Raw genomic sequence first — 24,590 nt, forward strand, 5'->3', positions numbered from 1 at the left:
TCCAGGATAGCCAATCTCTGATCGGTGGATGGGGAGAGAGATTGGAAATCAAAGACCAGGAAAGGCACTCGCATATCCAGCCGGAAGCTCTTTCTAAAATGCTGGTTCTTTGAGGACCTGATCCTTTATGGCGCTGAGCAGTCCGGTCCTGATCTGACCAAACACTTAAGCACATACTTAACTGTGAGTGCCTGAGCAGCCCCTTTTGACGTGACGAGGATGATGATACGAGTTGTTTGGGGTTTGATTGGGATCCACAGGGGAAGAGTGAAAATGTTAGCAAAAGGCAGCCTGTGCATAAAGCAGGACCCCCGGGGGCGGGGAGTCGACTGGATGAGCAGTGACCCCTTGGATGTGCTTGGCTCTCAGTGGAGGTGGTTCGAAATTTTCCAATGAAAAACTGATTTGTTGGAAAATTTGATTAGATGAAATGGAAATGTTTTGTGGGAATAGTTTTTGTTTGAACTTTGTTGCTTTGCCTTTCGTTAGAGTACAAAAATCCAAAGTGACAAAGTTTCGATGAGGTCGTTTGGATGTTTCTGACATTTCGACTCTTGTTTTCTGATTTGGAATGAAAAGGGATTTTCAAATGTCAGAGTTTCCTGCCCCACAGAAGTTCTGTTTTCTGGGCTACTCGAGTTCTCAGCTCCATTGGGGACGTGATTAATGGCTCCTCTTTCAGCTAGTGTTAGCATCACTTTATGCAAATTATAGCTAAGAAAAAACCTCCTCTTGAACATCCAAGTTTAAGGTTTCATCTATTTTTGCCGTGCCCCTTGTATTACTGGTATTACAGTAGTGGCTGGAGCTTCAACACAGATCAGGCACATTGTGTTAAGAATATAAGAACGGCCGTACTGAACCAGACCAATGGTCCGTCTAGCCCGGGGTCCTGTCGTCCAACAGTGGCCAATGCCAGGTGCTTCAGCGGGAATGTACAGAACAGGGCAATCATCAAGTGATTCATCCCCTCTCATCCACTACCAGCTTCTGGCAAACAGAGGCTAGGGATACACTGAGCGTGGTGTTAGGTACTGTACAGACACATAGTGTGAGACAGACCCTGCCCCAAAGAGCGGACAGCCTACATAGACAAATCAGACATAGGGCGGGAGAGTAAACTTGGCTGAGCCTCCAGTACCTCAGTCAATTGCAAGTTCTCGGGGGTGCGATCTAGATCTCTGCAGTTTGACACAGCCACTGCAGTGCTGAGAAGAACAAAGCTAGGAAATGGGAGGACGTGATTGAACAGGATCTACTGGTAGTGTGGGGTTATAAAAATTAAATGGCAGGTGATTGAAACCTGCCTTCTTCCTGCTAGAAGTGATGTACGTGTGTATGTATATTACTAGCGGCAGCCCCATGGTGTGAGGTGCTGTATAAACTTCTAACAAAGAGATGGTCCCTGACCCAAACAACTTACAGTGGAGTCTGAAAACACGGCCCTGAGCCATAACATTCACTGCTCAGAGCCATTCCGTCTTGCTGAACTCTGTTAGGAAGGGTGGCTGGAGCCAGCCCGTGGGTTAGCTCTCATGCCCTGCATGGTGACTAATCTTCTCTTGCTAAGGATATAAATCGAGCGAACTTGTGTTCTTCTCACATAGCTGCAGATCACAGGGAAACGTCCGGCTGACCTTTCAGGAGCACATAAGAATGAAATGCACTTTTGGACCTGTCAGTAAGTGGCTAGACGGCGGCAACATGTGGTCTGAGAAGGGCTGGGTCACTGTGCTGCTTCCAAACCTGACAGCAGCTCTGGTCCGGTTGCTGCCTTTGCCACCAACACTAAGTGCCTGGATGTTCTGCCCCCCTCTTGGCCTCTGTACAAATCCGATTAGAATAGCATTGATTTCTTCTTCCGATGGAGTAGAGGGTGTGAGCTCCATCTGTCTATCTGAACTGTTTTACAGACACGCATGCATCACGCTGCCCAAAGTTCCAAAGGGATTTCAACATCTCAAGATGCAGACCGGCACCTAGTGAGATTCACAAGCTCACCTAGGTGAGTTAAGCACCTAGCTTCCACAGGCTTTCAAGAGGAGCTAGGCTTGTTCTACACTACAGACTGGATGGAATTCAGGGTTGATAAATGCAAAGCAATGCACATTGGAAAACATGATCCCAATGAGACATATAAAATGACGGGCTCTAAATTATCTGTTACCACTCAAGAAAGAGATCTTGGGAGTCATTGGGGGATAGTTCTCTGCAAACATCCATTCAGTGTGCAGCAGCAGTCAAAAAAGCTAACGGTATTGGGGATCATTAGGAAAGGGATAGATAATAAGACAGAAAATATCATATTGCCTCTTTATAAATCCATGGTATGTCTACATCTTGAATACTGCGTGCAGAACTGGTCGCCCCATCTCAAACAAGTTATATGGGGATTGGAAAAGGTACAGAAAAGGGCAGCAAACATGATTAGGGGTATGGAAAAGCTTCCATATGATGAGAGATTAATAAGACTGGGACTTTTCAGCTTGGAAAAGAGATGACTAAGGGGGATATGATAGATATCTATAGAATCATGACTGGTGTGGAGAAAGTAAATAAGGAAGCGTTATTTACTCCTTCCCATCACACAAAAACTAGGGGTCACCAAATGAAATTAATAGGCAGCAGGTTTAAAACTAACAAAGGAAGTATTTCTTCACACAACGCACAGCCAACCTGTGGAACTCCTTGCCAGAGGATGCCAAGACTATAATGGGATTCCAGAAAGAATTAGATGAGCTCCTGGAGAATAGGTCCATCAATGGCTATTAGCCAGGATAGGCAGGGATGGCTGTTTCCCAGAGGCTGGGAATGGGCGACGGGCAGGATCCCTTGATGATCACTTGTTCTGTTCATTCTCTCTGAGGCACCTTCCATTGACCACTGTCGGCAGACAGGACACTGGGCTAGGTGGACCATTGATCGGACCCAGCATGGCCATTCTTTTGTACGTACGTCAGTCTAACTACATCTCTCGGGGTGTGAAAAATCCCCCTCCCCTCCCAGCAATGTAGTTATATCGACCTTAACCCCCTGTGTAGACAGCGATATGTTAGTGGGAGAAGCTCTCTGACATAGCGACTGACTCTCAAAGAGGCGGAGTTATTAAGCTGACAGGAGAGCTCTCTTAGAGTAGTCACACCGGACGCACTACAGCTGCACCTGTGCATGCAGTTTGTTCTAAAGCAAAACTGAAATGGCAACTGTATTTAATCCTAGTTCCTGGAACGCCGTGCGTTAGCTGATATGGAATAAAATGGGGCGTCATAAGAGCTCCAGCAGTGTAGATAGTGTGGTGTGTACATTTACATATTGCCTTAAGTGAAAGGCAGGAAGTGATGGAGTGTGACAAGGTGTAATTTGGCTAGTGCTGGACAAGCGAGAATGTATATTCACAGCCTGTGTTCTCTGGCAGACTTTGATCAAGTATCTTATTAAAGGAAAAAGACGTCGCTGAATAAAATGGGAAATTGTAGCAAATTAAAATGTCATCAGTGTTTTTGCTTCCATAATGTAACAGCGTCCAATGTAGCGGCCGATTATTCTAAGCCTATTGTATTAGGAGGTGTGAATACTTGAGTCTGTGGAATGAAGGAGCAAGAGGATGTGAAGCTAGGTCATTGACTTGTCTTGAAGTCCATTATTACGTCTCAGCTTATGCTTTTCCAAGGCAGTGTGTTGCACATAGCACGAAACAGAATTCCAGCGATAAAGCTGTTCATGTGAAGGGCTCTCTGGGTGCACTGCCTCTCCAGCTCTGTGCTGCTAACTTCGTTGGAATTAGATTTGCCTGCTGCACAAGTCTGTTCAGAACCGTGTTCCATCTAATTCACATGTAGCCGGCTGGCTCCCAATGGGAAGTGCCTGTGCTGTAGATTGGACGATCTGTCTGCTCCCTGCCAGGAGACGTGGCAATGCCAGAGAATGAAAGATGCATCGATTGTATGTAGGTTTGAAACTAAGGAGCCTCTTTTGATGACTCTAATCTTGGGAGCGTGGAATATAGCAGCAGCCAACAAGACCTCTGGCTAACTTGCCATATAGGGGCAGTTTTACGGTCCACCAACCTTTTTTGGTAAACCTACATCAAATTTGCATTTGTAAACTGGCATCTTGGGTTAAATGCCCATCTGGCTCAGAGCTGACCTTCCCCTTCGGCGTCCTCACAGGCACCCCAGCTGGGGTGGGGCCGTCCTCCTGGCACAGCAGGCTGTTCCAAACCCATGCCCGCTGGGTAGTTCTGTGGGCTGTTCAGTATTCGCACCCCATGGTGGTTGGGGGAAGCAGAAAACAATCTTCTGGGGGATTGTCAATGGGGGCTTTGCGAGTGGCAGAAACCTGCTGAGTATCTTAAAAATATTTCCTTTTGCTGTTTCCTTGGCGCTGGCGCATGCTGTGGGGACTCAATCCTTGCTGTTTACCGAGTTGATGAAGTAGAACATTGACCAAAACTGGAACCAATTATGCCGTGATTAGATAAACGAGCTGGAAGTGCATTAATTAATAACCACCAGCCCAAGAAGATGCAACCTTAATGAGTCCTGTGCTTTTTCCTATTATGTGCAAATATATTCTTCTGCAGCATATTAATTAAATGATTTAATGCACTTGGGTGTTAATCTGCATTCCGTACACTCACTGGACTGCAGTCGTTTTGCTTATGTCTACATGGAAGGGAGGGGGGCTGTGACAGTGCCTCAGAGCCTGAGTCAACTATGTGGACATTTAGGCGTGAGCTGGAGCCTGGGTTCTGAAATGTGGCAAGGCAGGAGGGTCTCGGAGCCCGGGCTCCAGCCCGAGCCTGAATGTCAGCGCTGCTATTTTTAGCCCCCCGGTCCATGCCCAAGTCAGTTGACCTAGGCTCCGGGACTCCTGCCGTGGTTTTTTGCTGCGTGGACGTACTGTTTGGGGCTGGGATGGTGCATGCTGCTGGAAGCGATGGTGCTGTGCAGTAGGTCAGCCTCTTCTAAGCACTCCCTCCCTCCGAAATCCCACCTACGACGGGGTGTGAAATGGTTTGTGCCGTGTGCATTTCACCCTCGGCTGGCCACTGGGCAAGAAAGTCCTGCTGCTACGTAGTGGGACCAGAGGGTGCAAAGGCTGGGCACCTCTGCCCAGGGAATAGTTACTGGGGAGTTCTTGGCAATATACCATACCTTCTCCTCCCTCCCGTGGATTTCCAAGCATCTCCCAGCTCTCAGGTGCTTATCGAAGGAGAAGGGCTCACTGTTCCTGTGCATTGTATGATCTCAAGCACATCTTCCGCACCAAACAAATAATAGTCAGAGTGCTGCATGCGAGGCTGGGGAGCGCAATGGATTAAGCAGCAGCGTGTAAGTTGTTGTAAAAGGGGCAGGATTTTTTTTTTTTTTACATGCCCACACCCACACCTATACTGCACTGCATGCTTAGCTCAGAACATTCTGGTTTCAGTTTCACTCAGGTATTCATTTTGCCTTCCTCTGAACTCTTGCATATTAGCTGCTACCAGATGCAGGCTACTAGGCTAAATGAACCACTGGTCTTGAGCCAGGATATTCCTGTAAAATGCTACCAAGTCCAGAGTTTCTTGTCTTAGTTGTTTGTGTTCTGAAGAGTGATCCCTCTCTCCCTCTCTCCCTCTCCCCCTCTCTGTGCTGGTGCTGACGTACGAGGCCTGAGGTTACTGTCTCTGTCCAGTGGGATGAAATGTGACTGTCCCATCCTGCGGGATGTGGAGAGCGGGACCATGTGCCAGCACGTGGTTGGCCTGTAATGTGTCTTCACCCCCGTGTCGATGTTGAAATAGCGTGGGGCGGATGGACGCCTACTTTCTTTCCTTTTTAATTGGTTTGAATTTTGAGGAGGATTTTGTTCTGGACGCAATTCTGAAATCAGGCTTGCTAACGGGCTGTAATTGGACGGTCGCCGCCTCGGCTGACAACGGGTGGAATGGGGCGGATGTCCAGGGTTAAAGCAGGAATCTCCACAGCTTGTGGTCAAGAGCCGGGCTTTGTAGCTGAGACCCGTGGCTCGGGCACAGAGGGGGACACGGTGTGCGCTCTGACCAGTGAGTTGCACCCCCTTGTCCGCAGTGTGAGCCCCATGACGCCCCTGCAAGGTGGGTCACTGTTCCAGATAGGGACAGTGACCTGCCCAAGGTCAGACAGCAGAGAAGGCTGTGAAACTGGCCGCTCTCGGCATTCGTTGCCAGTCTCAGACCACGCTGCCCTCCGTGGCTTTGTCCTCCTGTCAGACGGGTTTTCAAAAGGTGATTTTGGGGGGGGGTGGCATTTTTCTTATTGGATAAGTGAATGTTTGAAATCAGTGTCTCCCCCTGGGCCCATCCCTGTCTCCACAGCTGGCTGAGTCATTACAAGAGACCAGCTGAATCATTCATATGAAAACCATTGCAAATTTTGTGGAATCAATTATTCAAATGCCCTTCGAGCAGCTCTACCTGTCCGGGCTCTGTGAGGCTGAGCTGGGAACGGTTCCCTTGTTCCCGTGGCAACAGAGTTGGGTCCAGATACGGGATCATGACTTCACTGCAAAGCCGGGCTGGGTAGCACAGAGGCTCGCTGTCAAATGAGTCCCTCTAAGGGCCGGAGCACCCTGCAAAGTCAGGCTGAGCATTCAGGGCTCTGGCACTGTAATGGTGGTCTGATCTGGTTTCATCACTTTGTTCCGCAGCCAAGTAAACTAAGGAGAAAGACCACATGGAAGGACAGGGTGTAAAACCAGGCTCCCTCCGCTGCAGTGCACGGGATACACATTTGGCCCATTCCCAGCTGGCTGTAAATCAGCAATCCTCCCTATCACACACAACCATACCTGCCCCTGTGGATTTCTTCCCTCTCTCTTCCACCAGAAGCACTAAGACGTTGGGAAATGACACAACCACCTCTGTTCCCCCCGGCCCCAATTCAAGTACTAACTGAGCTGTAGCTTTCTGGTGGCACTGCTTTCCCCGGAGGACAGGAGAGCGCCTTGCAATGGCAGGTGCGACATAGGAGAGGGGCTAGGGAGAGCAGTCCAGTTCTCTCCTGGAGGCTGTGACGTGTTCCTCCTGCTTGTCGATATGTTGTATTGAGGGCTGTGCTGGAATTGCAAGCTATCACTTTAAGAATAGGGGATTTTCCTGGTCCTGCGTGCACGCTTGAGGGCTGAGCAGGGAAGCATGCAGTGTGCTGCCATTATTTAGTCTGCAAAGAGCCAACCTAGAATGAGGTGGGTGAGTTGTGCCGCTCTGCTTTTGGGAGCAGCCTGCTTTCTCTCTCCCTGTTTTTGGGTTCTTGCGTGGTAAAGTTCTGGATTCTAACAAACAGCGGTGTCACGCTTGCTGGGAGGTTGCAATGTATTTTATGTTTTTAATCTAACGTCTGTGCGTGCGTGCGCACATGCAGTGAACCATAAAAGTTGGGTCACGGGCTGCATGGAGCTGGACGACCTGGTTCCAGGTACGCTTGAGAGAGCATTATCTGTCACTGCCCAGGCAGCACGGTGCCCGTTTGAAAGCACTGAACGCAGTAGGATGCTCTTCTCTTTCCACACTCATCTTCCATACAGCGAGGCCAGGATCAGGAGCTCCTGGATCAGGAAATGCAGCCAATCAAACCCGACCTCCTGCTCTCCCCCATATTGACAGAAGTCCTTTGTTTTACACCAGGATTCGCCTCCAGAGGGGGGTGGGGGGTGGGGGTGTGTGTGTGTGGTGTGTGTGTGTGCGCGCGCGCACGCCTCAGGCAGGGAGCTGTGACTGAACAAAGTCATTTACCCTGCACACCTGCGGGCGGAGGACTGAGGGATGCGGAGTGCAGGTCTCTGTGTGAGAGACGTGGTGAGCTCTGCCTTTCCAAAACAAACGATGCCAGCCTCGGTTCTCTCGCTGTATTCTGGACTCCCCACGTTGGTCTTCCAAGCCATAGGGCAGCCCTGGGACAGCCTCGTGCACAAGCACGGGCTAGTTTTGTGGGATGGGAGGAGGGCAGACCTGGTCTGAGGCTCCCTCGTGGGGTGGCAGCCGGGTATGTTCTTGTAGCTGATTCATTCTCACTCATTGCTGTCACTGCCCAGCCTGGGCCTTTGCACTCCCGCAGGATGCCTGGGGTGGGGAGGGGACACAGGTGGAGGCGTGACTGTTGCCTGGGGACTTGCAAGCTGTACGAGGAGCACAGGGATAAAGCTTGGGGAATCGGCTCTTCCAGCCAAAAGCCACGCTCACCCTGTGGGTTAATTGGTTGCTGTGCAGGCCCCAGCTAATCAGGAGGGAAAGGCTCTGTCTGGGGATGATTCCTGCTTATGCATTTGTCCCATAGCAGCCTCTGCTCCTCTGTTCTCTGCTCCTGGGACAGCTGCCCTGCGCCTGCTTTTACCCTGCATAACTAACAAACCCGAACCCTTCTGAGCTCAGTCCTCCTTGACTTGACGGTTTGTCAAAATCAAACTGTTTGTTTCACGCAGACGTTTCCAGAGAGAGGCGAAAGAGGCTGGCTGCATAGCCTAGTGGGCAGCCGTCTAGTCTGGGGTAGGGAAGGCTCAGACTCGAGTCACCGCTCTGCCTGGTTCAGGGCGACCTGGGATGAAAAGTTCTGCTGTCAAATCGGGCCAAGCAGGGATTCAAACCTGTGCCTCCTGCATCCCAGGACAGTGCCTGAACCTCCAAGAGTGAGCCTGAGCCAGCCCCACCCTCCTGCCACCATTCCACAGTCCTCCAACCTCATGAAAGGTTTTGGGTTTGGTCCAGTGCAGAGCAAAGACACATTTCAGAACCTGAACGGTTGCTGGGCAGTGGAAATGTCTCCCTCCAGGCAGCTCATGTTTAATACATGGCTAGCGTGGAGCCCTGTCAGCCTGGAAAGGCGTTTGCTCATTTTGCATCCGTAGTTTAGTTCTGACTCTCTTCCTGCTGTTGCACGGTCTCGGTTTCACTTTATCCTGAGTGATGGGGACATGTCCTTTGGAGTCCGATTCGGAAAAGCACCCCTTAGTTCCAGAGCAGTCCAGAAGCACACGCCCAAGTCCCATTGAAGTCCAGTGGGATTTAAGCTGGCTGATGAACTTTCCTCAACTGCAGCCTTCTCCGGAGTTAGTATTTTTTAAGCAAATGTGAACTGTGCTTAGCTTATTCTGCAGAATCCAAACTCATTGTAGAGCAACCACCTTAAATGTGACCCTAATATTCTTATTGCTCACTCTCATTAGCAGTGAAAGTGTTTGTGACAGCTACATGCATCTTTAGGCAAAAATCTGAGAGAGGTAGAAATATTTTGTAATGGAACTTAATAGTCTAAGAAGTGCCATAAATATCCAGAATAAAGCCTGTCTCTTCTCTGCCAGGCCTGAGAACTCCAGGCCAGTCCTTGTAGGATTATATAGTATATCCTGATGCAACATGTTCTGTATGTATGTGAGAGTAAGAGAGATTCTTTAAAATCTCTTCTCCTTAAAATTGCTGATTTCCACTTGAACTAGAAAGTTACTTACAGTCAAAGGAGGAGGATTATGCCGAGGTTTTTATTTTTTTAATGACCTGATCATTTTATTTCCATTAATAACATTTCTAGCCATGCATGCTGAGATAATGACATCGGGGTAATCAAATCTCATGCTTCCAGGCGTAAACTGATTGCCTGCAAGGGTCAGGAATTCCATTTTCCCCTCATGGAAAGCATTGCACAGTGGCCCTGGTAAACGATGCAGGTTTTTTATTTGCCTGCCTCCTGAGTGTGTTAGGTTGGCCTGTGCTGGTGGTGGGATGCCACACTGTGTACAGCATTGATCTGATCCATTCTGGCTGGAAGGAATGTGGGGGGTGCAGCAGTTGAGTGAAAGAATGGGTGAAGTTGCCAATATTTGAAGCTCGTGAGAGTTTAGCATTACAGGTGTTAGATTCCTGACGTTGTCAGCACAAACACACCCAACAGCATAAGCATTCCGGGGAAATATGAGAGGTCCTTGTATTTGTGTGTCTCCATTGTGCTGAGATGAAGGGTGATGGGAACAGCTTTCCTGTGGTAACCAGAGCTGAACTCACCCGAGTTGCTGAATGCAGGAATGGCATTTTACACACCTTTGAGCTGGGGAAAGAGCCTGCTGCATGAAGAAAGTCCTGCCGTGGTGAGGGTGGGAGGGAATGACTGACCACAAAGGCCACACAGGCACTCAAGTTTGCTTGATCTTTGATGGCAGTTCAGGTGTTGAATGAGCTCCTCTTGCTCATTTGGGTTTAACAGACACAACCAGCCCGTTTTGTGCTGTCCTGGACAAAACGAATAAGGAAGGATCGAATATTTGCAGTGAGTTGAATGAGACTGTACTGCGGCGACCAGTTCCATAAACTGTGTCCAAAAGCAGCCTTCACCCCCAAGGATTTAACTGGTCATAAATGATACAGAGCAGTGATGTGCTGCTAGTGCATGCACAAAATACATCTTCCCCCGAGCCTGTGAAAAGTGCTGTGTGCCAGAATACAGGCTCTTTCATCAAGTAGGTCTGAGACACTCACGATGTCTCACACAACCCTTACTCACTGAGGAAGGAAAGAACAGTACTGGGCAAAACAAATGGACCTTGAGGCCTCCAGTTCAATAAAGGACGTGGCCAAATGTGCTTTGCTGGAGATGTTTGTACTTCCTGAAAGATACTTTCTGTTGCTAGTACTGCATTGCCCAGAGCACAGCTTGCCATTGCTACCAGATTCACTTTACAGTGGGTGTCTTGTCTGGGGCATCTCACTCACTCAGAATTTTGACATGCATTTATTGGCAATTTTTTTTTATAGACCCTGGTTGAATTATCGAGCGATAGAGTCAAACAAAGGCGTGCATGCGTGTGCGCATGCATGTGTGTGTGAGAGAGAGAATACAAATGACCAAATTATGTGAAAGACACTGGAGAGGATCTTCTTAGCAGCATATGGGCAGTAACTTTTTAGTGCTTGGCTTTTAATACAAAATGCTTTCACTTTAGGAACCAGCATTTAGCAATTACTTATGTTTATTTACGAATATGATAAAGCTTGCTTTCTTTAGACTTGTATTATTAGTCAGATAATGCCTTGTTGGGACCTAGTTTTGGATTTTTATTTTTTTAATACATTTTGTGTTTCATTATTCAAGAATGTGGTTATAACTATAGGAGTTTTCTATAAAAAAAGACCAGATAAAAGCACATCACAATGATGAGAAAATATGTATTCTTCGCCCCAGATGGGAGTAGGGGAAAGGGGAAATCATTCTGGTTGTATTGATGTAGAGCCTTTTCATGGTCCTTGGAAATTAAACTCATTACTTAGAGATTTCACATAGCAGATTTCAAGCGCTCAAGCCAATTTTGTGTGGATGGTACAAAGACCTTCTCTAGAAGATTTTGACTGAGTGTCCAAATTAAGCCACAGAATAGCTACTGTGTATCTTCTCTGAGGCACAGAGCTGGTATTTGTATTGGCTTAACAAAATGATTAATTTACTTAATGGCACATGAAAGTAATTGTCTGAATGAACCTTGTAAAATAAATAAATAAAGCTGCGCTGTTTGTCTCTGTGAACTATTATAAAGGGGAATATGGCATGGCTATTAATAATTTCCTATGTTATTAGGGCTTGTTCACACTTACCCGGAAATTCGGCGGCAGTCGACGGGAGTAGTTTGCGTAACTCCCATCGACTGCTTCTGCGCGCTGTTCACATTGCGTTCCCGTCGGCTCAGCTCTACGCTAGTTGAGGAGGTGGACTTATTAAGTCAACTCCCTCATCGATTGAGCAGGCCTCACTGACCGCTCAATCGATCATGAAAGATCGATCTGGCGGCAGCGATTTTGCTGCCGCCAGTGTAAACGTAGCCTTACATTCTGATCCAGTTCTACATTGCGAACCACCACAGAGACTTTTACGTTTATTATGTGCATGCAGTTATCAAAGACGGATGCTCACCAGGTCACCATAAATCAATAAAGATCGTGCGCTGTTACCCTACATTTTCTGGAGCCACTGTACACTCCTGTATAAATGTGTGGACTATGGCAGGGTCTCCTAAGCTTTTGTGGAGCTGGCAGTTCAGTAGAACCTCAAAGTTACGAATCGGTCGGGAATGGAGGTGGGCCGTAACTCTGAAATGTTTGTAACTCTGAACAAAACGTCATGGTTGTTCTTTCAAAAGTTTACAACTGAACATTGACTTAATACAGTTTTGAAACTTTACTATTCAGAAGAAAAATGCTGCTTTCCCTTAATTTTTTTTAGTAGTTTACGTTTTATATAGTACTGTACTGTATTTTTTTTTTTGTCTCTGTTGTTGCCTGATTGTGTACTTCTGGTTCCAAATGAGGTGTGTGGTTGGCTGGTCAGTGCGTAACTCTGGTGTTTGTAACTCAGAGGTTCTATTGTAGTTCAGTCAAGAGCCTTTGCAATGATGTAACCTTGGATCAGTTTTTTAAGCTCCCTTTCTGAGCCACAAACAGATTCTTTAGAGAGAACTTTGAGGCTTGATTCACTTACTGTTACCGGCAGCACAGTGGAGAAATCACCCTCTAAGGGCAGCTTGTCTACTGAGAAGTTATTCTGAAACAACTATTCCTGATTAAATCTATGTGTGAATGCTTTTATTCCAGAATGAGAGTGCCTTATTCCAGATTAGTTTAATCCTCATTGGAAGTGGTTTAAATTAATTCAGAATAAGGCACTCTTATTCTGGAATAAGAGCATCAAAACATGGATTTAATTAGAAATAGCAAATCTGCTTTAAATTCACACCCTACCTTTATTGAGGATTAATTTTTGTATGTAGACAAATCATTTGGCATCTACCTGGAAATGACCTTATACAGGGCATGAGATGTTGCATTCTCAAGGGCAGAATTTTACTTGTATTTTTTAATATCCCTTTTCCCTCCCACTTTCCAAATGCTCCCAAAAGAAGCCATTGGAAATAATACTGAAGAATTATCATGTGTTGACATACCAGATTGTCTGATATCTACAGAATTCAAATAACCAAACCAAAACAATGCATCTGGATTTAAATTTTTTTTTCAAGTATCATTGTCCTTCTGGTTCCTTGTTGGGAGTGTTGGCTGGTTTTGTTGTAACTACAGAAGTTAAGGGAAACAGGAGGACCTGAATTTGCACAAAGATGGTTTTTTGTTTGATTATTCGTCTCATTAACATTTAGCATCAATTCAGCTGGATAAAAATGAAGAGCGGAGAGAAAATAAGTAGTGGTATGGTAATACCCTGTATGGTGTTTCCACTACAGTCACTCCTTTTTATAAAGGGAAATAAAGCCTAATGTTCCTTTTATATCCTTACCCATGCTCTAAAGAGGGTAAGATTGGGAATAAGACCTCTAACCCATGCTGTGCACTCTTTCTCCAATGGCTTATCCTCCAACAGGGGCTGGAAGTTGCCGCAAAGGGATCATCAGCAAACACATCTGGTAGCATCTTTTATACAGATATTGGGCTGTGGTATTTTCTGAATGAGTAGCTTGAAGCTTGATTGTCATGGGGTGAAATAATCCCCGCTTTGTATCCTTGGGAAAACAAAGTGGTTGTCATGAGCCAACATCTGCCAAGAGTTACTACACGGTAATATCTTGAATGCCCATCCTATTTCCTTCCATTTAATAGGAAAGAACTGTGCAGTCTCAAATACAGTGATGCAAAAACTGTTGGTAAATGTCAAATGACACCCGCTGTATGTGGGCACTGTGGACCCATAAACTTGCAGTAAAGAGATGTGATTTGTTCCAGACGTATCATGATCCCCTGCAGGTCCCTGCCTACATTATATATATATATAATATGTGTAGCTGTCAGTAATGAAGTCCGTTCTCTCCTGTCCTCTGTCAAAGGTGCAGGAAGGTTCTTTGATCCACATGGCTTGGTCATCTTCTGACTTTGAAGACTATTTAGTGCTAGAATCAATGATGCTACCCAGGTATCTTTGATTGGATTGTGGGCTATTCCCTGGCAGTTTTGCTTTTCTGTATCTCACATTCATCTGTTGAAGGTGTCATGTTTGATGAATGAGCTAGTTTATAAATGTAGATTGGATTTTTGGCTGAGTTTTATTCTACGGAACCGGAAATTAGGCTGTGCTTCAGGAGGAGAGCGCTAGATTGCAGATTTTGAAGCAGTAATCCCCTTTTCAAAAGAAACGGACTCCCAGTCCTGTACTAAGATGGCTTTCCAGGGGACTTGGGAACCAGGCATGGATATTTTTTAATGACCTGGATCAACAGGTTGGGTTGATATTCCTCCTTCTGAGCAGAATAGTGGGTGAAATCCTGGTTCCATTGAAACCAGTGGCAGAGTTCCCAGTGACTTCAGTGGGGCCAGGATTTTATGCATTGCATTTTCCTTCCCCCACCTATTCTCTGGCCTGTCTTATTTGATTCCATAATGGGTGGACTAGACAATCATGGGTCACAGTGCTGATGTTCATTATTATAACAGCTGGAGAAGAGGGAGGTTCTGGCCTTCCATAGCAACCCAACCTCCCCAGCAGGAAATGAAGCAACACAACATTCAGCCACTGAAATTCCAGCTGGAAGCATGGTCTCATCACCGGTGCAGGTTTTCATTGAGTGCTCACACCCTGAGAGAAGGATGCTATGTCTGTAGCTTCAGAAAGGTGACTTTCCAAATTAACCCTTGCCCTGGTGTCACCTACAGCCCAGCTGAGCACCTGATGGAGCCACTTGCTAGTGATTGTATCCAGTGGCTACAGTAGATTGGAAGAGGAGGTGTTCTCCCCCGGTTTTCAGCAGAGGGGCTGCTGCATTCGCCTCCATATTTTTAATCCCCGGTTGTCTGTGACTGAACACATCTGGTGGGACTTCTCATCTGGAACATCTTCTCCTCAGCCCAGCAGCCTGAGCACAAATGAGATCATGCTTTGACCGCTCAGCAGCTCTTTGACGTAGAACGATCCAATCTGTTTCCCCACACTCCTTTTATTTTATGTGCCAAAACGGCAATCCAATTAGAAGCACTTGAGGCTGCCTGCAGATCTCCTCTCCCCCACCTGCTTTAGCTCCTCGGATTCATTTTGAATTCCGTTAAAATGAGCTTTCTCCCGTGCTGCTCGGGCACCCTGGAGAGCGAAACCGTGCCTCGCTCTGCATCCAGGAGCTCATGGAAATTGCCCAGTCCCAGAAATCATGTCACTTCTTGGTGGTTCTGCTGCAGATTCCCTGCCAATTCCACAAGAAAGGCTACCACTGCCGAGCTCCGAAATGATTCCCAAAGCGGTCCTTACCAAAGTGAACTCTTAGTTCACAAAGAAATACCCCAAAGGAGATGGGACTCGCTGTGTCTGCATTGTTTGGCGGCCCCGCCCCTCTGCTGTGGACTCCCTGCTCTCACCTGTTGGTTTTGTGGGTTTTTTTTTTTTTTTTTTTTTTTTGCAAAAAAATATTTAAAACTCCTGTGCTGGAACGGGGAGACTAAAAGGGCCACCGTGGGTTCCAGCCCAGTTAGAATACGGTTGTAGCCTTTCCCTCCAGCGCTGTGCGTCTCTCATTTTCTCTGGCTCAAGGAGAGAGACTTGCCTCCTTTTTACATTCTGGGCCCATCTGCAGCATGACTCATTGTAATTATCCTGACTCTGAAGTCAGGGTTTTACCAGCAGAACCTAGAGTGACTCAATGGAAGAGCCCTGTGTTAGAATTTGCCACCCTGATTAAACTTCCCCAGCATCTAATTGACCCTTGCAGCGCTCATGGTTGTCCATCAGTCGGGGCGTGCGTGCTGGTGTGAGTTCCCCTCTGGACACCGCCTCCGTGCCTGCAGCCAGCTGAATCGATAGCCCTCGTTAAGCACGACCCATAAATTACCACAGACTCAGACAAGCGGCGAAGGTGCTCAGCCGGGTTTGTTGCAAGTGAAGCCCGGTGCTAGCACCACATTGGAGCTACAGGTACAGGAGGACATGTCTGCTCGGTGCAATGGACTGGCTCAGTTGTACCCTGGATACAAACAAGTTTCACATTGCAGCTCGGATGGCGGCAGTTGTTCTGTACCTTACTTCCCAATCAAGCACAACATTGTCATCCACCATCCTGTCCCTTCTATCTTAGGTCAGGGTGTCTCTGTATTGTCTCTCATGATTGTGCTTATGCACCACTGTATCTTGGGGAGAGCCTGTACTGGCCAGGGTGTTGTGGTGGTGGTGGTGGGGGGTGGCTAGTGGCCAGTTTCCTGCTCACACCCCTCTACCCCCCGCTGCGGCAGTGGCATACCTGTGGGGCGCACTGGCCGGGCCCTCCTGTGAGGAGCCGGCCCCTGCTGACATCTCTGGCGGCCACCCCGCTCCCACGTGGGCCCAGCGGTGCCCTGGCTGGGGGGGCGGGTAGGAGAGGTCTCCGCATGGCTCCTGGCCAGGATCGGTGGTGCGCTGACCCGGCCGCACAGCCTCCCATTCTCCCGGCCCTGCCACGTGGGAGAGGGGAGGGGCTGGAAGGCGGGAGCGCCCGCCGCGCGGCCCTGCTTTGGGGCCGGGTGCCACTCAAAATGGTCATGCATGCCAGAGGTTGCCGACTCCTGCTAGACTGGGTTTCTTTTCGGGGCGCATTGGTACGCTCTCCCAGGATTGCGTTTCTTCAATCACCAGGTATCGGGGAGTTAGGACAACTAGTGCTTTCACAATAACGTGTTCCTGTTACTGCTGCTCAGGAATGCCAGTGCATTAGCAATGCTGTGTTTCTGCCAGCTTCCTGTATCAGTCAGTGACCTTGTAAGCAGGCAAGACGTTGCTGTTTCCTAGAGCCAGACTTTGGCTTAGGCCTCAGCTCTTGCATCTAGGCCCGTTACACTAGGCCTCATGTCTCAGGCTCTCACCTTCTACTACAGTCATCGTTTTGCTGTTTCCATTGCCTGTCTCAGGACAGTGGAGGGCGTGTAGGCCCATGCACTGATCTATATCCTCAACCGATTTCTTGAACCTCTTGTTCTTCTAGTGAAATTTAAATTCACATACATGCCAGTCTCTTTCTCTCTTTTTTTTTTTTTTAAATCCCTGAATCTCCTTCCTTTTTTATTTTTATTTTACTGTTTGCCATGTTCAGTTTTTAGTTATCGCCTCTCGAAAATAAAGAGTTTTCAGAGTGCCCAAGGGCTAGATTTCCAAAAATCTTTAGGCCCGGAAGATGCTCGTAGGCACCGGGTGGCATTTACAAATGTACCTAAGCAGGTTAGGTGACTAACTCCCACTGAAGTCGATGGGAAATAGGTGGCCTTCTTTTGTAGATCCCACTTAATACCTAATTGCATCTTCTTTAGATGCCTAAATACCTTTCTAAATCTAGCTCTAATTAATTGAGGAGCCCATGCTCCATTGATTGTTTGTTTTAAATGGGACTAGTGTTCATAAATCTCTCCCTAAATGTTTTATGTAGACTGCAGGCAGGTCTCTTATCATGTCTAAATGTCAGGACCCTGATCTCAAAGGCTGCCCAAGTTCTTGGCCATCACGCCACATAATTACAGGGAATTCATAGACCTGGGCGTGGGCTAGCTTTCAGGGGTTCAGGTCACAACCTGCTTCCTGCTTGGCCACGTGGTTTTGACGCTGATTGACTGGTAACCATATGTAAATTTCCTGCTTCCTGTCTGAGCCACAAGCCATTGCCTGACCCTGCTTGACCCCGCATTGCTGCCTCACCTGACCCTGCCAGCAGCCCTGCTGTGTCTTCCCCTTGGATTGTCTCCCCTGGCTGTCGGATCACTTGTGTGAGCTCTGACCACTGATCTGGACTGCCTTCCGACCTGCCTGACTCCTGTTACGCTAAAGCACTTACCACACTTTTCGTTGCTGTATAAAGTAAAAACAATGAAAGGAAATCATTCCTTCAAAGCCCAGCATGTAATTAGAAAGTGGAGCTCCTTACCACGTAAGTCATGGAGGCCAAGAATTTAGCAACATCCAAATGTGGATTACGTGTTTATATGGATGACAAGAATACCCACCGTTAAATTAACAGTTCACGCTAGCAGAAGGTTGAAAGGGAGGGAGTTAAACCTTGTGCTTCAGGGCCTTAGTCAATCTCTAACTATTAGAGAGCAGGATGAGGCCTAATGTAGGAGCAAATTATCCCTCTTATGCTACTGCAGGACTCTTACATCTTCCTCTGAGGCGTGCCACCGTTACGGACAAGATACTGGACTAGATAAAGAGGGAGGGAGGGAGGTTCACAGGCCTGCATTTTAGTGGACTGTCCTTTACATGTGTATTGACTTTGTATTAATAATCCCTGTTATGATGTCAGTATCTGTATTAACTCAGTTTTCAGTCCGTATTTCAATGCAATGTCATTCATCAGTTATGCAATGGGATAGAAATTTTTTTAAGTAAGCTGAGTAGGGTTGTGGATATTTTTGTGGTTTTCACATTGTATTTACTCTCTATTCTTTCCCTAGTAAGAGACGCTAAAAACCTAGTTCCTATGGACCCTAATGGCTCGTCAGACCCTTATGTGAAACTTAAACTAATCCCTGACCCGAAAAGTGAAAGCAAACAGAAGACCAAAACTATAAAGTGCTCTCTGAATCCTGAGTGGAATGAGACCTTTAAATTGTAAGTAGGGTAACACGTATTTAATATTGTAGTATTAATATTCATCTGCAGAATGATTGCGAATGTTTTGCTGTGCTTTAATTATTCTGAAATATTAAGCTGATTCAATGGAGAAGTAACTTTTTCCCTGTCATAATAAATGTGTCTCAGAAATGCTTTAACTTCTGCTCTGTACACTGATCAAAGTCTTGCATTTCAATGAAAGAACTTTACATTCTCCATTTGAAATGTGTGCTATCAGCAAATTAAACATTAAAGACACGTATTGTCGCTGAAGACCATCACTTCATTTCATATTCATTTATTTATTGAACGCACATGAGAAGCATGTGGAAGTGCAGAGATAACTTCCACTACAGAATTTGTGCTTCTTTCCCTCTTTTATTCCAGTCAGCTGAAAGAGTCGGACAAAGACAGAAGGTTGTCCGTGGAGATTTGGGACTGGGATCTGACCAGCAGAAATGATTTCATGGGGTCTTTGTCGTTCGGAATTTCTGAGCTGCAGAAAGCAGGAGTTGATGGATGGTAAGACTCAATTTGTTCTAAAGCCACAGAGCTCTGAACACAGCAGTGTCCCCTTCTTGTAGCCAGTAGGAAAAGATCTGGCAAGCTGTCATTTTGTGGAGGGACACCAGACTGCTCAAACATCTTGAGGGATGTCAACCATTTTAGTCCTCAAGTCCCGTATGTCCCACACAACGTGTCCCATCACTCTTACTGCTGAAAATTGTTCACATCCATAATAGCGTTGTGTAACTGAGGTCCTAGAAAGACAGTAGTAAAGGGAGGAATCCCCACTGCATTCTGGTTTTTTGTCACACGTTGTTGTGTTTCACATTTTGGCTCTGGCCGGTTGTGATTTCCGAGGCTTTCTCATTTGTACAGGCACACATGAAACATCAGAATGATACAACATTTAATTCAAAATCACCAGGTCCAGCATTTGTTCTGCACATTAGTATATAGGTTTCAAAACTTCAAATGTATTTGGTTCTAAGGAAACATAATAAGTGTAATCTAGGATGATTTGAACAATAGTCTCTCAGCATTACTTTCCTAACGAGGAGCCATTGTCTTGATCACAAAGTGCGAATGCAAAGAAAAGCCAGATTGGTAGCTGGTTAAGAGAGAGAGTAGAGAAGAAGCATGAATTGTGTCTGAGGCTGATGCTTCTGCAGCACGTGGACTAGCAGAAATGATGATTAGAGGTTTCTTTCAATAAAAGGAGTAATACTGTCCAAAGCATGTAATTATTGTCACTTGTTACCGTACGGAAGAGGAACACAGTGGGTCCATAAAATTCACATTGTATGGGGTCTGTTCATTTTCACATTATCTTCCCCAGCAGGTTTCATGCCGTTTTAATTTCCTTTTGTAGTCATTGAGGCTTGAGGGCTATGTTACCTTACTATGTGAAGTATAGTAATTTAAACCGGTATTGTATGTCTCTTGGAAGCCCAGAACTCTATAGGATCGTTTATTATGGGAGGCAAAAAGCTTCCCTGGATTCTCCACTTTTTTCTTGAAGAAACTGTCATGTAGCTATAGAGGAAGATGTGTATAATAGCCAATATTTCTAGTGTAGCTCAGAGCAGTGAGAGAAGGAAGGTTTAGAAAAGAGGATAGTCAACACACGTCACACAACTGTAATTTGTTATTTCAACATGTAGTGACATACCAGAAAAAGTGCCTGTAAATCACTCATTTGCCCTGTTGATACATGATCTTGTCCATGTTCCACCTTGACCTCTGCAGAATAGCTCCTAGTGCGGGGGAGGGCGAGTGTCAAGAAGGCCTCCTAAGGCACTTGTAAATATTTAGCAGGGCCAACCCTGTTTAAGGCTGAGGAGTGGGACTACACCGTTTTCCACCCCCAAAATCTGGGTTTCTGGATAGAGGTGTCTGTCGGTTTGAATTGGGTGGCGTTATAGAGGTGCAAAGCAGCTCCAGGAATCGCCCCTCCAGAACCCACCAGGAAGGTGCCTGGCTCAGTGCTGGGTAACGTAGTTCGCTAGTGGAGCACAGTGCTCTGCGATGGACGTCCGGTTACATTCCTACCTCCCGCCCGGCAGGTGGTTCAGCTAATGAAATGCTCATGGCAATACCCTGCCTCTTCCATTCGGAGCACTCCCCGCCTCGCAAACGTCAGTGATGCCGCAGCTCCGCTGGAAGGCAGGTATCATGAGCCCCATTGTGCGGGTGGAGACGCTGCGGCGCATTCAAAGTCATACAGCTACTCGGTGCAAAGCTGAGATCAGAAACTAGCGATCCCATCTCCCAGCACCACGTCCAGGTCTCCTGGGTCGCATTTCCTCACTTAAAATATACCTTAAATTGAGGCAGAGTTTCTCTCCTGGAAAGAGCCTCCATTGCAAACTCCTCCCAGATGCGCGATCACCTGCAGGAGTGTGTGCGCCTCAGTTGGGACCAGGCCACCGCACCCCTCTGGGGCAATGGAAAGGATGATTAATAGTTTCTCACTGAGTTTTAGAAATCATGTCAGTGGAGATCGAAGTAATTTTCCTTGCCACGGTGTTTGATTAGAATAAACTCTGGGAGAAGGCGCCGATGCGTGTTTCATATCTAAACAACTGCCGTTAATGGAGAAAGCTGGCTGAAAGGATGAGTCCGTCCCTGTGTTATGCAAATACCACTTTGTTCAAGCGCTGTAGACACAAGCCTTGATAGATAACATCCAGCCGATAACGGTCCCTCGCAGACTGCTGCGGAAAGGGATTCGCTGATGGAACCAAGGCTTTGCCCGAGGCTGAATAAAATCCCTCCGATCTGAATGACATTTCCCTGATTTCTGTTAATTGCTGGCTCAGCTCCCTCCCTCCCCCACTTCTGGGTGAAAAATCTTTGCTTTGTGCTTCATGAGTGTAGCTGTTGTTCTCGGAGGCAGCAGACACCCGCTTGGAGTGGGGGCGCAGATGGATAGGAGGGGGAGCAGGTTGGGTGAGCTCTATGGAGCGCTGCTGAGACGTGAGGGGGTGGGCAGCTGGCTCCGAGCTGCGGAGGAGGGGTCCTGGCCGTTTGCGTCTCTCTCACTGGCTCTTGACCATGGCTCCAGCACCCATGGTTCTGACCTACTCCGCAGCCCGCTTCTAGGTGCTGCCACATCTGCTCGACCTCCTCCAGGTCCTGTCCCTGCCTCCACGCCCTTTACCGGGAACGTAGGCTCCCAGAACACGCAGTGGAACAACACCTGGGGCCAGAAACAGCCACCGGCCCCCCTCAATATTTCCATTGCGGCGGCGCCAGCCCTCGCCGCCCCTCGTAGCTCTGGCAATACGCCGCTGCCCTGATCCTCTAACCCTGGGCCTCCCTGGAGCAGATTGGGTCAGTGATGCCAAAGTCTGTAGCTACCGTAGGAGATGGTAGGGGGCGAGGGAACATTTCCCCCCCGATGCTACCACCAGTTTAACTGCCTTGGTTGAGAGGGCTTCCTTCAAAACCCACGGAAGCCAGTGGGAGACTGATTGACTGACTTCTGTGCACTTTCAGTCAGGCCCCGAGCTTAGACCTGGCTCCAGTGGCTCCAGGTGTCTCTCCCACGCTGCAGGTTTAATTGATTTGGCCAGAAAAACCCACCCAAGCCCATCAAGGTGCCATGTTGAAGGACACTGTGCTCTTCTGTGGGGAGTGGGGGGGAAGCTAACCAAATCCTAAAGGACGCCAGCTTAGCCTAGACACTCGCTGCCTGCACGGTGTTCCAAGAACACAGCTGGAAATCTGATGAAGGGGGTATTGTGAGTATCAAGTGTTGGGTTCTTTCAAAACCAGGATCTCATCAGAGGTGTAGAAAGAAAAGGGTGCAGAGCAGGGCAATTGTTTAACAGCCAAGCCAAAAAGGAGGCTGGACAGCCATCTGTCTCGGATGGTTTAGGCACCACAAATCCTGCATCTTGGCAGGGGGTTAGACTAGATGACCCTGGCAGTCCCCTGTGAAATGTGGAAATGTGGCTGGGGTCTGAGGTTCAAGCCTGCCTTACTTATGTGCTATTCTTGCTTTGTCCATCTAGGTTTAAACTGCTGAGCCAGGAGGAGGGGGAATACTTCAACGTCCCGGTTCCCCCCGAGGGAGAAGAAGGAAACGAGGAACTCAGGCAGAAATTTGAGGTGAAGGGAATTTTCCCAGACGCCCACCATCTTTCCTTATAGCCAGCATGATGTGGGGTTCTGGGGTGAAACGTCATTCTCAGGACCCTGCCTCATATCACCTAGGCGGGTGGGAAAATCAAGGAGCAGAGCTCTGCTCCCACCTCATCTTCTCCATCCCCTTGTCTGTCTGCATTTCAAATGTCCTGTGTAGCCATGGGGCGGGGCTTCGTTGGTTCTTGTGCCCTTCTGTGGTTAACATGCCTGTGTTCATTGCACCCAGAACTGCGCACTTGGTTTCTTGCCATATAACTAAAAATCACTTCAGAGACTTGAAGCCTCCTGGCTATTTTTTACCTGGGTGCATTAAGTGATCGGTGCAGGATCTTACTACATAATAGGTCTGTTTGGAAGCGACACTTTTACTGTGTGTGCAGTGGTGTTGTAGTCATGTTGGTCCCAGGACATTAGAGAAACAAGGTGAGTGAAGTACATCTTTAACTGGGCCAACTTCTGTTGGTGAGAGAGACAAGCTTTTAAGTTTTGGAAAACTTGTCTCTCTGACCCCCAGAAATTGGTCTCAGAAAAGACATTACCTCACCCACTTTTACTGTGTGTCCATGAATACTTATTTTCCCCCTGTGTTGGAAGGAGTAACACTAAGGAACATTGCTATTCTAGGCGTTCGTTCCATTCGCCCTCTTCCCTTGGACTCCACACATTCAAGAGACACACCAATTAACTGGGGTTTTCTGTTTTTGAACAGCCATTTGTGTGATGCATGAGAAAAATTGCCCCAATTTGTCCAGTCTTCAAACAGCGAATCTCCAGAGTTGGAGCTTTTGTGCACAACATTCAATCTTTTGGTGACTGAGATTGAAGCCAGAGCTTCCGCTGGTGTGGATCAACAAAGCTCCATCAAAGTCAGTGGAGCTAGGCCAATTTGCACTAGCTGTGCATCTGATGCTGTGCAGCGAGCCCTAGATCCGAATTTGCTGCAGCAATGACAGATTACTGTGTAGCTACGTCGGGACACATGCATTTCCTCCATGAGTGTCCGTAGCCTATCTGAATGTTAATTAGGCACTGAGGACACTGGATAGGATTTTTACTTGACAACCTTTAATTAAATTCTTCATATTGCTTCAAAGAGAGTTTCCAACATCTATTATTGTTGGGGCCCAGGAGTCCTAATATTTGTCTTCACAAGAGCACTTGGCTGCAGTGAGTATTAAAGGTTATCATTAGTAAACCATGCTGTGAATTGTGTTTGATCTTAATGTAAATACTTAGACCCTGCGGGCTCAGTGAAAGTGTTTGTGTCTATTCCCTTGATTTGTTTAAAATAGCAGTGCAGATACGTGGAACCAACTGCCGTGGAATATGTCATAAATTAGATGGACAGGCAGTAGAAGGTATAGATCCAGTATGCGGATTCACTAGGACAGGAAGTTGTATCAGCTATACACTAACTGCGGGTTGGTGCTGATAGGAGTTATTTCTAATTTATTGCATGAGTTAACCCTTTCACTTCTCTAGAGTGTTGCATTTTAATTTGAAAATACAATGCCCTGTGTGTTAGTTTTTAGCTCTTTTGGAACTGTGGATTAACCACCAATGGGAGAAGCTGTTTGCGGAGGTGGGATGTATGTGCACAATTCTTTGTTAATAATGTCATCTAGAAAAGCATTGCACCGAAGTAAAATTTTGGATAGCTTTGATTTGTAGTAGTTTGTGTGTTACGGAGGGCTTGATCCAGAGCCACAGATATACAGCTTACTGTCAGCATGAAGCTGCCAGGCTGCCTTTCTTTGTTTTTGGTTTTTAATTGTTGGCAGCTTTTATCTTTCTTACTTAGACACAAAGCTTTGTAATAAACGCAGTTTTACCATTTCGTTCTCAACTCTTTAGATTAGATCTCTTTATTAGGAATTG

General features: G+C 47.0%; 1 protein-coding gene across 4 annotated transcripts in view; it reads left to right on the top strand.

Annotated features, from left to right (window-relative positions):
• PRKCB (protein kinase C beta) overlaps positions 1–24,590 on the top strand; it is a 221,053-nt gene that overhangs the window by 133,292 nt on the left and 63,171 nt on the right. For all 4 annotated transcript variants that reach the window (XM_067534305.1, XM_067534306.1, XM_067534304.1 and 1 more), the window contains 3 exons: positions 18,398–18,554; positions 18,945–19,079; positions 22,580–22,676. In XM_067534305.1, coding sequence (XP_067390406.1) covers positions 18,398–18,554; positions 18,945–19,079; positions 22,580–22,676 — 389 coding nt within the window. The remainder of the gene's footprint in view (positions 1–18,397; positions 18,555–18,944; positions 19,080–22,579; positions 22,677–24,590) is intronic.

This window comes from Emydura macquarii, unplaced genomic scaffold (genome assembly GCF_026122565.2).
Source record: "Emydura macquarii macquarii isolate MOO-44397 ecotype Brisbane River unplaced genomic scaffold, CSIRO-AGI_Emac_v2 contig_3390, whole genome shotgun sequence".
Taxonomy (NCBI): Eukaryota; Metazoa; Chordata; order Testudines; family Chelidae; genus Emydura; species Emydura macquarii.